At 48.2% G+C, this 13468-nt stretch overlaps 1 protein-coding gene across 14 annotated transcripts in view; it reads left to right on the top strand.

Annotated features, from left to right (window-relative positions):
- CAMK2D (calcium/calmodulin dependent protein kinase II delta) overlaps nucleotides 1-13468 on the top strand; it is a gene marked incomplete at its 3' end in the record, with an annotated part of 206572 nt that overhangs the window by 139788 nt on the left and 53316 nt on the right. For all 14 annotated transcript variants that reach the window (XM_081077257.1, XM_081077256.1, XM_081077266.1 and 11 more), the window contains exons 5-6: nucleotides 1444-1509; nucleotides 4431-4503. In XM_081077257.1, the coding sequence (XP_080933383.1) occupies nucleotides 1444-1509; nucleotides 4431-4503 (139 nt within the window). The remainder of the gene's footprint in view (nucleotides 1-1443; nucleotides 1510-4430; nucleotides 4504-13468) is intronic.

Here is a 13468-nt window from a genome sequence, read left to right as displayed (position 1 = left end):
GGCTGAGAGTTAGGCGGGCACTTGAAGGTATGTGTGGATTCTGCTTGCAAAGCAGAGGACAGCTATTTACGAGCTACACGCTGGCCCAAGACACATTTGCAGCACATTGAAAGCTGCTTTCCGGAGAACCGATGGCAGAGAGCTGAGAGAGGAAGCGGGGGCATGAGAGGCTTTCACAGGACAGGTGACAGGCATGATAACCTGGGCTGGTGACATTGGGGTGGAGATGGAAAGAAGTCTTGATTTGAGATCCATTTCTGAGATGAAATCAGCAGGATTTGGTTAGAGATTGGTGTAAATAATGTGAAGGGTAGTTTGGCCTCGTTACCCTCAGAATCTAGCTTAAATTCAGATAAAACCTTCAAATTGTAGACTGATGCCTGTGGTTCATTCACCCATTTAGTGTTTTAATCAGTTATTCACTCATCAAAGACTTGCTGAGCTCCTTCTGTGCCCAGGCGCTCTGCCAGGTCCTGAAACACAGGGTCCGTCGTAGATTCTGCCAGAGGCCCTTCACCGAAGGTCGGCGGATTGAGTACATGTGTTAGAACCAGGTGCTGAGAACAAAGCTTCCAACTGCATCTCCATGGACTCTGTTCCCTCAGCTCGTGGTTCTCATCGGGGTGCCCATGGGCTCTTGGGGTGCCTGGGAATGGTGGGGTCGCCCCCTGGTTGCCCCCCTGACAAGGCAGTGCAGCTCGTACCTAGTGTGGGGCCTGGTACTGAGTCATGCCATGCACGGGACTGTCCCTCATGGCTAAGGGTCGTCCAGCCACAACCAGAAAGAACTCTGTTGATGGACCCTTCTGAGCTTCACTCTGACCGGTGACCACTCGCCAGCCTGCGCCAGTGTTTGTGGGACTTTAATCCAGGGATCAAAGGGGGTACATGTGGCGCTGCCTTTATGTGAGTGTCCTTCCAGTCCCTCCGTGTCCACCTCCTGCGTCACAGCTGCAGAGACTGGCCACGCTGGGCCCTTACCGTCTGGTGTGTCCTCACAGATTAAAAGCACACCCCTCTGGAGAGATCTGAGGACCCCACTCTGCTCCCCCAATTGGCAGCGTCTCCTCTGCTTGAGCACGCAGCTCATCAGACCTCAGTTAATACTTGGAGAATGGAAGGACGAGTGTCATAAAAACCCTTTTCTGTGTGGAACCATTTTCTGCAAATCAGTCTCGGAATATGCGTATTTGTGGTGCAAAGAAAATTATGTCCTCAGCACCTAGCGATACAAAGGCATGCAGAAAAGGTGGAAACGCTTAGGACAATGTCCACTGGCCATTATGAAACTGTAAGGCTTGCAGTGTTTTAAAACACTTACATTCTGATAATAATTTTTAAATAATCCGTAAACCAAAAGTCTCTATGTGAACACAGGTGCACATCTATTGATGCCTAATTTTTTCTTGTTTTTCAACATGAATACCTTGCCTGTCTTCACAGAGTTACTGGAGGGGAGCTGTTTGAAGACATAGTGGCGAGAGAATATTACAGTGAAGCCGACGCCAGGTAAGTGACTTGCCCGGGGCTCAACGCCGGGCTCGGCCTGCAAATGACAGCTGTCCCCCCGCGTGGTGCTGGCCCTCCTGGGCCTCACAATGCCACTGTGGACTTCGTCTCATTTTGAGTCCCTCTTAATTGATGTCGCTCTCACTTAAGGATTACCAAGGTGACTCTTTGGAAAAAAATCAAGGAATCTCGTCTGAACTTCATTTTTATCTAGCATCTGTAGAGTGCATGTTTTATTTTATTTTTTTAGAGCCTAACTGAAATAACTTCTGCTAAAGAAGCAGATGCTTTGAGCGAAGTTAAGAGACCAAAGATTGCAACCCCCTTTTTCGTAGATCCTGGGCTGCCCAGCGTGGTAGCCACTGGTCAGATTTGACTTTTATTTCAATTGTGATTAGTTAAAATTAAATAAAATTAAAAGTTTAGTTCCTCAGTCGCATCGGCCAGTTTCAGCCACAGGCGGCTCGTGGCTGCCGTCTGGGCATAGCAGGCCACGGGCACGTCCTTGGTCACGGGGAGCCCCACAGCCCGAGCCCGCCACACACAGAAACGTGTGGCAGGAGCCCCAGGTGCCCGATAGCGCTGCTAGCTGTCCAGCGCTACGGGAATCTCCTCAAAGCCCCTGCAACTCTCACTTGAACACTGTTTATTCAGGTGTTTCAGAGGCTCCCAGAGGACTTTCAGGCCTTGTTAACTGGCACATCTTTGCAGAAGTAATGGCTAACACCGTGTCCACTTGGAAACTCCCCAGGCACACGAAGGCTGTGTGTTTGGAGAGAAAGGGTGTTGATCACTGGCTTAGGTGGTCCTCAGACGACACGCTCACTTCCCTCAGCAGCCTTTCTATGTGCTCCGGACTTGGCACTCATTTTTCACAACATAAGCAAACGCATGGAAGTCAGCTGCCCACTGGCCCCTCTCCTGCCCTCACTGCTCCCCTCCTGAGGGCCACCCCTCTGTGCCCTCAGCACACAGCCGGCTAAGGATGGCCCGTCTCCCCAGAGTGGTCCATGCACGTGCAGGCTCCATTCTGAGTGTCTGATTAATCTTCCTGCTATGATGCTGTTGTCCTGGCATTCAGTGACTCTTACCTGTACATGCCTACGCTCTGCCTTTTAATGGAGGTTTTGCTGCCAAAGTCATTGGAAGTTCGTGTCACTTAACTCGCATGAGTGAATCGTCACCAGCTCGGTTTAGCCCTTAGGGGTCACTCTCTGCCCAGTTGCAGAGAGAGAGAGAGAGAGAGAGAGAGAGAGAGAGAGAAAGAGAGAGAGAGAAAGAGAGAGAGAATTTTAACCAAGGTGGTGAGCAAGTTAGAGAATTTCATTGTGCTCTTCAAAGTTATATAAATAGGCGGTTATTAAATTGAAAAACATAGGTTGAAATTAAAATCAAGATTATTGTTACTGTGGAAGAGCCCTGCGGATACCTGGGCAAACCCTGTGGGCTGGGTCTTTTCATGTGCAGCCTTATATGACATTTTGGAATTCACTGTAGAATATTTTTAGGAAAGGTCCCACACATCAGAGACAAAGTCAAGAAAAAACATTCTTCCCAACTACAAGCATAAAGAGCATTTTTGCAAATAATTGTAAAAGTCTGTTCTCATGAGTCCTCAAGACGTTTAGAATTCAGTCCATTCTCACTGGTAAAAATGGCGAAGTTCACATAACAGGAATTGTTTACTTCTTTATTTTCCGTTTTTCATTAGGCCCAATAACCTGTGGTTTGAGAAAAGAATGGGAAATATTCCTAAAAAGTAGTACAAAGTGAACATTTTGGTGAAAGGAAAGGAGTTCGTGATTTAAAAAAATAATTAGCAACACAGATTAGCTATAGAATGGAAATCAAACAATGTGAGGCTCTTAGTGGTTCTCTTCATTGAGTTAGAGCTGGAAAAACCACCATTATGATCAGTTTTTGACATTTACATTGTAACAAATCAATGGTGACTACTTTTCTTAATTTAAGAATTTACTTTGGAGTAATGCTATTTTGTACATTGAATGGTTGAAAATGTCCCCCTTGAATCGCTTGCTTCCTCCGTAAATGGGTGTATTTGTGTACAGATGTACATGCATGATGGGTGTGATATGTCCTACGTCACTGTCTGTCATATGACAGCTCGTGACACCGCACAGGGGCCCATCAGCGGCTTCCCCTCTAATTTAATTAGCTGTCATGCCATCAGTAAGCCTTCATAAGAGTAGCATAAACTGTGCATTTTGACAGCTAATGAGCAAGCATTTCCTCGCTGAGGTGTGTGGAAATGAGATGATGGTGAGCAGTGCCCCATGGACCTAAATGTTATGTTTGCTTCCCGTCAGCCCTTCACCATTCCCCAGAGTCTTGGGTGACTTTAAATTCTCCCTTTGAGACTGCAAACCCTCCCTGGTTTTCCTAGCACGTATTGTCACCATTTCCCAGTCGAAACGGTCCGTGTGTCCCACCCTTTTTAACCCTGTTCCACCCACCACTTCATCTGTGTTTGTCCTCGTGTCACCCACCTGTGTTTAATTGTGACCTCAGATTTTAAACAGTTTAGGTGTGTCTGAGAAATACCCACTAATTTTCTGTCTCTAAAGAGTTTTCCCAAAACACTGTGGAAATTATGAATGAGTTTTCCTCCCTGAATATGGAAACCTCAACTTCTGTATACCAGTGATTTAACGTGCAGACTTGGGATGAACAAAATGCAGCTCGAATTGTTTCATCTGAACGTGTCAGGAGCTCTGTGTTGGAGGTCATTCTTGTTAGAACCAGATTAGCTTTACTCCGCAGTGTGTAGTTCCAGTATACAGCTAAGATGATGTGGAAAGTGTACTTTTTGTTTGTTTCATTTGAACCTTCATTTATTTGTACTCAATGTGATTATGTGCCTTTAAAATGTTCTCCTTCCATCTGCCTTTGTATCTTTGCAGTCATTGCATTCAGCAGATTCTAGAAAGTGTAAATCATTGTCACCTCAATGGCATAGTTCACAGGGACCTGAAGGTCAGTATGTGGAGTCCACAAATCTGAATGGAAGCAGTTTTTCTTGTTTTTTTCCTGGGGAAAGGGCCGAGGGTGGGGATTTGCCGTTCCCAACTTGTGCCTCGAATGACTGGACGATGGAGTGAAAATGCATGCTGCTTCTTTCAGTCGCTCATCCACAGGCGGAGTGCATCATAGCGACACGGGCGACGGCAGGGGAGCGCGCCTGCTCCGCCTGCAGCCGTGAGCCCCCAGGGCGGTTTGGGGGGGCTGCCCCGCGCCCCCCCGCCCGGGCCTGGGGCGGGTCTGTGATGTGCGGCGCCTGTAGATTAGACGCCACTGCTGTTCTGAGCCCCCGGCCGTGGCCGCACCGCGGGCCTGCGCTGCTCCCGTGGAGGCTGACAGCCCTGGGGGCGGGGGGGGGAGGACTGCCAGCCAAATTAGCGCGGGTGCCCTGATGGACCCTTCATGGGACCGTGATGCCGACGTGAGCATCTGGGGAGACACTAGGAACACGGGCGAGAACGGGGAAGCGCCTTTGGGGGGCGGGGGGCGGGGGGGCACAGCGGCCCCGGAGCTGAGTCTGCTGCAGTTCATGCCCCTGAGAGTTTGCAGCCAGGAGCTGACTGGGCGCCTGGATTACAGGATTACAGCCTCTCGGTGGTCTTCCCGAGCGCAGAGCGCAGGCACAGCTCCCGCCTAGCTCCCGCCTGGCGTGCCCCCCCCCCAGGGCCCTGAGGAGCTCGTGGCTCCGGGAGCAGCGCCCCGCGGGGGCCCGGCCGCGGCCCTGGGCTGCGCTGCCACTAACACTGCCCCTGGTGTTTGCATGCAGTCATTGCATTCAGCTCCTGGAGGCCGCGCCGCACTGGCACTGCCATCAGATGGCCGTGGTCCACCGGGACCTGGAGGTGAGTGGCGGGCGCTCGGCCCTTCAGCTGCACTTACTCTGTCCAGGCGCAGTGTGGCAGGGAAGTTGTTGGGCCCCTTCCAGCTGGTGACGCACACCCGTGCCCTCGCCACGTCTCCGCTCTCCACGGGCACACGTGACACTCGCAGTTACACCTCTTCCAGAGAGTGACTTCCTGCCTTGACAGTAGACAGGCTGTTGTACCTCCTTCCTCCCCAGAGGGGTCACAGCACCTCATGTGGCCCAGCAGGACTGAGGCGCTCTCTTCATTCCAGCAAACACTGGTCGGACTGCACACTCCTGACACTGTAAATGGGTGTCAGAATTGCACAGTGAGTGGGGTGACGTCACGAGGTAGGTTTGGCCTGAGGGCTGGGGATGCGACCACTGGTTCTGTCACCCCTCAGAACCCAGAGCACACACATGCACGCACGCGCACGTTTTGTGGTGCCTGAGGACACATTCTCAGAGTTGCCACTTGAAACATTCTATTCCATGTTCTGTTGTTGTTCTAAGCTCACTGTCAATGCCAAGGATGAAAGTACAGATCCCCTCCGAGACTTTTACAGCACATTTTATGGGTCGTGATACCGGACATTGGTACGTGTCCAAGCTCCCTGAGCCAGCCCTTCACTCACTGGGCCTTTAATCAGAAATGGCCACGGGCCTGGGATGTGACAGGGAAGAAAGAGATGTTTTCTGACACATGAGCTGAAATCACTGATTAAAAACTCAGGCACGGGTTTCTAGGACACTTATGCCAAAGGAGAGCCTGCGGCATCACCTATCAGAAATGTATTTTTGCTCCATTCTTACCCACCCTGATTTCAGGAGAAGACAGAGACGAACTTCTGATGGAGCTTTTATGATTCCTGCACTTGCCTGTCACTTTGCTGGCATGGAAAAGCTCCAGCCGCATCTGTTTTTCAGAGCTTGTTTCATACACTCTGAGTGCAGGACGTGTGTGGAGTCAGTTGGTGCACGTCCTCCTTGTACCGGCACATTTACCAACATATTAACATGCAAACAATGTGCGGCTGACATTTCTCATTACCAGGCTTGAAACAAACTGTTGACCTTACTGTTCCTAGGCCATGTGTTTCTGTTTCCACATCCTGGTTGCTCTGTGAATTCATGCACCCTACAGATATGTAATGCACAGTTCAATTTGTCCATATCAGTTAGAGAAATCCCAGGCAGTTACATTTTTCGTCCTTATCAAAGGTGCCCGCGAGCAGGTGAGCACTGTGTGCTGTCTGTAAGCAGTTCCTGGGACCGGGCTATTTAACAGAGTTCCCTGTCCAGGACGCAGTATAGGACCTCAGACCTAGTGAATGCCTGCAGCATGTCCCTTCAGTTTAGGAGAGAGTGGCGTGCTACCAAAAGCACATTCATACTAGAAAAGGCAACGCTGAATAAAGTAGATTGTTATATGTGTTCATTAATATTGAATAAAGAGGAGTAGCATTAACTCTCTGACACAGTGAGAGCCTAACGATCACTGTTGGAATTTTTCAACAGCTGCCACCTGTGGGGGCCCATTAGACAGGGAGCCACCAGGAGGACACTCATTGGACCTAGAGACTGGGCTGAGCACAGCCAGCAGCTGGAGGGTGTCCCTGAAGTATGGTTCTGGTGGGGGCATTAGCGGCAAGGGAGCTGGTCGGTGGATATCAGGTGGGGTCGGCGGGGCGTGATCCAGTGTCGGGCCAACTGGGCTAGACCCATGTGGCCCTGGGGTATAGCAGTGGTGACGTAATCACGGCACTTAGCCCAGCAATACGAGTCTAGTCGGGGGGTTCAGGGTCAAGGAAGGACAGTCACAATACGGGAGGTGATCGCTGCCGTTTCTAAGGCGGCTCCCATGTGCCCTGTGCTGAGTTCCATGACTCTTCGCAGCACCTTCACGTGGGGGCACTTAGACCGCTCGCCCCCGTGGTGCCCAGTGGCGAGGCAGTGACTGAATGGCATACCGTCGCCAGGGTCACTCCGCCAGTACGGTGAGCTGTGCCCAGGGTCACAGGCCCAGGAGCACAAGTTCTCAGTTCGGTTTAGTTCAGCAAATTGAAAACCTTCATAGAGACCAAAGAAGAAGTGAAACGATGATGGGAAAATAATTTTGCCAGCAACATTAAGAATTATTTAGGAAGTGGTTCTAAGGTTAGTGAATCAAAAGACTTAAAAATCCCACCTGTGAGTCTTCCAGAGCTACGTGGAGGCTGGGTCAGCTGGACTAAGAGAAGCGGGTGTGTTTCGGGCATGACGTGGAGCAGGGCTGATAGCCTGGACTGTGAAGTGAAAGCATCCTGCCTCGGGGTCAGTAAGCTGGCACTGGCCACAGCCTTCGGAATCAGGGCCCAGAGAAGAACGAGATGCACCTGCCACATTTCACTCGAGCCACTTCACGGCAGTCACTCTGGAGTGTTTACAGATCCATTGTTTCCCAGGGCGGGTTACTGGGATGGGACTCAGTATTGGACATTTGTGAACCGATGATTGGAAATTCAGGTACAAAAAGAAGAAGAAACATTCATCAGACATTTCTGAACACCGGTGAAGGCCCCGTCTGAGCTGTGGGCACGTTATAGACCAAGTGAAGGACAGGCCTTGTGTGCCCGGAGCCTCCAGGCCGCTGGGTCCACGTCACTTAAACATATGTGGAAAGTGGATGGGGGTGTCCCTCCCAGAAAGAAGGCACAAGCACTGCATCCAGAAAAATACCAGGTCAAACAGAAGCTGCAGTGACAAGTGACAACCCTGATGTCACAAGAAACAAAGGAATGTGGAGTCAGATGTGTTCTCATTTGAGAGCCAGGAGGAGAGCTTCTGTGAACAGTTGACAGAAGTAACTCAAAGGAGAGCATTCCAGAGCTCTGCTTTTTCAAACCACTGGATTTCACCCAAAGTGGTGAGATTCCTTCAGTACAAAGTGTATCAGAAACGGTTACTACGGCACTTCACGGGCAGCAGGCAGACTAGGAGGGTCTGCACACAACTGGGTCTTTTGGCAACAAAGAGGCCCCCATGAATTTCCTCAGCAAGAACCTCACCTTTCCTCAGCCAGCCTCCTGCAAAGCAGTGTTACTAACAGGAACATGTTAGATGGAGGGTGGCAGTGGGATCATGGGTGGGTGGATGGGTACATGAATGGAGGATGGATGGATGGATGGATAGATGGATGGATGGATGGATGGAAAGAGATTTTAATGGAGGTAATCATTCTGGAGATTTGGGGGGATTTTAAAGACTATTTCATAGGAATAAAATTAAATTTATGAACAGAAAAGAATTTATTTTCTGGGGGAATATATGACACACAGTAAATTCTTGCTAACCATGGGTATTAGACATATAAAATTGTGAATTCTACATTTTGAATAATTATAAAATCACAATTGTTCCACTTTTCTCAGAACCATATTTAGATGAAACTTTAAAGAACTTACCATTTGAGTATAATGTACGTTGACGTGTTTTAGAAACAAACTGTGTTTGTGATAAATTCCAAAATTCATTTAGTCATCCTAGTATTTCTTTACTGAGTGCCTAGTACGTGTCAGAAAAACACTAGGTAAGTGGCACTCCCACTGTGGTTACACTCTGGTTTTTCATTCTACCCAATAGTGTGCCGATAATGTAAAAGTAAACCAACACGAGGAATGGGACAGAGTGGTGTTCATGAGCTCCCTCGGCTGTGTGTGGTGACAGAAATGGTGCCTCCTCAAAGGCTTCCAGCACGTGCATCAGCTGGAAACTCCTGGTGCTGAGCACACAGATTCAGGACCCACTCAGTGTGAGAATCAAAGCAGAAATTCCCTTTACTGCCTTCACAGGAGAGCACGTGCTGTGTGCGTGAGTGAGCTCAATATTCAAGCTTTTGGATTCTTGCACAGCTTCATTTAGTGTGTTTCTAGCAGCTGTGTTCACACCGCCTTTGGCAAAGCAAAGCGACTGAAAACACCGGCACCCACAGTGGTTCACCTCATGCTGAAATGCCTAGACGCCACTAGAGGGAAGAAACCTAAACAGACAGTTTCACTCACACTTTGAAAATGCATCTCCAAGGGTGTGCAAGAATCAAATAATAGGGAATAATAAAATGAGTAACTTGCTGTGTTTATAACAGTCGTAAAGAAAAAAGCATTAGAAAGTAACACAGGTGTGTTCGCTACACACAAAGATCCCTAAAGTTTGGGCTTCACTGCTGGATGGTGATCGCATGCCCGTGCAGTGAGCCCTGTGACCTGACTGACGTCTGGGCACTCACACCTTTGCTGGGTTAGTTTTTTAGTGAAGAGCACACTGACTTAGGAGTCCTGCCACGGCGATGGGATTGGCAAGAAGCAAGATCAAAAGTACGCCTTTATCCTAAGTTCTCGCCTTGTTTATCTGCATATGGACAAAGTATTGGGGAGTACTTCCAGTTCTTCTCCGAAGTATCCACTGAATGGACTGCCTTTTGAAACTGAGCCATTTTTAGGCCGTCAAGGAGTTTGTTCCACGTCACGTCTTTGAAGGAAGGAATCAGGAAGTCAGGTTTCAGGTCTTCACTTCATCTTTCTGGACCTCCCTCCCTCACTTCGAAACTTTGGCTTGTTTTTTCTCCCAAGTCCTAAAAGTGAGCCCAGCACCGTGCCTCTGTACTTTGAGAGACTCAACCAGTTTCAGGAAAATGCCACATCACAGTGACGGAAGTGGCTGGTGTGCCCACGTGGGCACACAGGACAACTTGCCTGCAGTTGCTGCTGCTGTGCTGTAAATGGCTGTTGACATGGAGACCAGATGTCGTGGACAATCCTGAAGCATTAGGAAGCAATGGGGTGGGGACGGAGCTGTGTGTGATCACATCTGTAGACTCTATTTAAAAACGCACCTAAAAAGTGATTGCATTGGAAGAATTTAGAGATAATACATACGGATTAATGAAATAGATTGCATTTAGTTTAGGAATGCAGACATTCCCACCTTACAAACATCGTCATAAACAGTGTTCTACACACCGGAAGGGCCGCTGCCTGGAGGGTGACAGCTAACCAGGGTGTGTATACCATCCCTTCCAGGGGACACAGCCCTGTTCAAAGGCCAGTGGGAACTTACGGTTCCATGTACACTCTCGGGACATAGTTCATACTTATGATGTCGGCTGAGAAGATGTAGGGACTGATTACTTAGCTCAAGAGTCTGTGGGCTACAGGTTCCACAGAGCTGACGACATCAGGCCCAGGACACACACCCAGGTGTTCATTCACTCTTTCTGGGTCATCACGTTGTCCGTATCCTTCATGGTGTTATGCCCATGTTCAGCTACAGCTACACTGGAAGACCTGTGTTCTCATCCCCCTTTCTGATTCGCTCTAAAAAACCCAAATAGTGGAACAGCAGCCACCAAGAGCTCAGTGGGGGTGCTTGTCAAGGAAGGGGCCGCCAGTCGGCGGAGATTCTATCATCTCGGCTTGTGCACTGGAGCCACACACTGCCTGCCTGTGTGTGGCATTCAGAGTTTGAACCCACCTACTTGGCCAGCGACCCTTTGTAGTCCAATAGAATTTTACGGCGGCAGCTGGACGAATGTTCAAACTGGTGGGCTTCTGCAAACGGATATATTCTGAAAGTTTGTGTATAAACCAAGTTCGTGTGAGACTCTCAACGTTCCATTGGAGGCAGTCTTGTGATGAAATACTTGATAAAGCAAGTAACCTTTTAATATTGTCAGTAATCATCCTGGGGTTTCAGGTTTATTCCGTAATTCTGTATTTTAGGTTTGCCTAAAAGATATCCATACACATGAAGCCATTTCGGGGCGTTAATTTTTAAATCTATGCCGTACTCTTGCAGTTGCATGGCGTTTTCCTGTCCATCACTGCAGCTGAGCAGCCGTCGTGGGTCTGAGGTTCAACACTGATGCAGACGGGCCTGTCACTTCCCGAGTGACTCCCGAGGCCCTGCAGGGAGGCCTTCCAGGTCGCCCCCAGCGCTATGTCCCCGTCACTCAGAGGCCATGCCTGACGGAGCCTCAGGTGGGAGGGCCCTGCTACGGTAAGGCTGAAAGCCCACAGCACGGCCCAGAGCGCTTTGGTTTGGTGATGAGAAGAGTAGCACATCCATTTTTTTTTCATTTTATTCACTGATGACACTGGCATTTGTTCGTCAAACTTCAATAGCACTTGATTTAAAAGCCCTGAAATGACTGTGACTTCCCGAGTGATGGAACTCTTCCTTGAATGAATCTGGTTGATGGATCAGGACAGACGTGTGTCAGCAGAGACCTGTGACATCTCAGCGCTTCCGAATGTGAAGATCACAAAGAAATAAATGATTGCTTACAGTTCGATGTGTTTTTTTCCAAGTTATTTGTTCCATAAATTAATAGCTGGAAATGACTTCTCGATTGAGTGAGAAAATGCATGAATGGAGTGAGCCATAAATTTTAGTTGTGAAAATAAAACATCAAATATCAATCATATAACATGTTAGTTAGATACTGTAGAGTATCAATAAATAACCAGAGTTATAAGTAATTTTGAATGCTAGGTTTTGCTAAAAGTTATTTCAGCAAGAATAGTTCATATTGTTGAGACCTCTTCATCCCAACATCCAAATGAAATGACCGTGTGTTTCGGGCTGAGGTAATCCGAAATCCCATCAGCCCTAAGCATTGCTTTACAGAAGTGTGCTAGCAGTCACAGCTGTCCCACTGCAGGGACAGTGAGGAATCTGATGGCAGTGAGCAGGAGCCTGAAGAAGCCGGGAACCTGTTTAAAACTTACTTCTTCCAGACTCAGCCTAATTTCTTCCAAGTTCTGGTTATGAGTCTTTTGCTAATTTGCATGGCTGGCTTAATTAATCAATTAAATGTTGGTTTAGGCTGTGTCTAGACAAGGTCAAAACAACCAACAGGATCGACAAATTCAGTATGAAAAAATAGCAGCCGATTTCATGAAAAAATGAAATTAGTTTTTTGTCAACATCTAAACAAAACTGATTTGATTGACTGAATTTTTCGATTTTCAGACAGTTGTTTTGGCTCTTGTAGAGTCCATTGTTTCCCAACTTTTTCCAGCCTGAGACACACCTCCAAATTTGCTGGGTCTCAGTCGTCCCGAGGTAAAAAGATGCAGAACCACCTGTCACTCGTGTCCTCACCCAGTGCAGCCGTGCCTGTCTCCGTGTGCCTGCGTGTGAGTCGGGCCTCACTGCATAGATGAAGCAGGCCTCCTTTCCCGACCACCTTCTCCTTTTATTTCATGTCCACACAGGCGGTCCTGGGAAACGCCAGGCTTCGTCCTGGTTCCTATTGTCAGAGTACCAGTGTCTCAAAGGTCTGGTTGGGAAACAGTGGGATAGAAACAGCCTTATTCCAACACTGAGTTATTAGTCCTCGAGGTCCCAAGGAAATACAAAAGCATCTTTCTCATCGTATTGCAAGATGTAAAAACAAAATATATAAGTCATACTTTGAATCACTTTGAGGACGTGAATTATGTTTTAAGAAGCTAACTATAACATTTGGCAAATAGTAGTACCCTCTTTCTGCCTTTAAGAATAAACAGATTCTTAAAGACAGCAATTCTAACACATAATGCCAAATAAGATTCCAAAATCTGCACAGAAATTGTTTGGAAACTTCGAGAAATCAAAGTGCCTACATTTGGGTCCAAACTCTTGAAGTCAACTAGGATTTCATTTGCAGTTTCATTTGCCAAATGTCGGTAGATTTTTCCAACTCTGTCATCCTTTGCCAAGTTTCCTTCTGCTGGCAGTGTGTGTGTGCTCTGTTAGGCTTCTGAGTCTGTCTGTGGCCAGGGCTGGAGTGCAGCGGCTCCTGGAAGCATGTGAGCAGGTTGGAGGGGGCTCCTTGCATTTGGTCCCCCAAGCACAGCCCCCCTCTGCCCAGCATCGCCCCGTGTGTTATTGCATCTTTCTGGACCTGCACACGTGGTAACTTTTCACATTTCTAACCATATTTTCCCTGGGGTTTAGGAATGACAGTCTTTGGGAAACAGGGCCATGCATGCCTTTTTGCTGTTTTCCTAATCTTGTAAAATGTTGTTAATTTTGAATAGCCACTTAAAATTGGTT

The sequence above is a fragment of the Rhinolophus hipposideros genome, assembly GCF_964194185.1.
Source record: "Rhinolophus hipposideros genome assembly, chromosome: 16".
NCBI lineage: Eukaryota > Metazoa > Chordata > Mammalia > Chiroptera > Rhinolophidae > Rhinolophus > Rhinolophus hipposideros.
The sequence above is the reverse complement of the archived record's forward strand: the minus strand, read 5'-3'. Positions and strand labels throughout refer to the sequence as shown.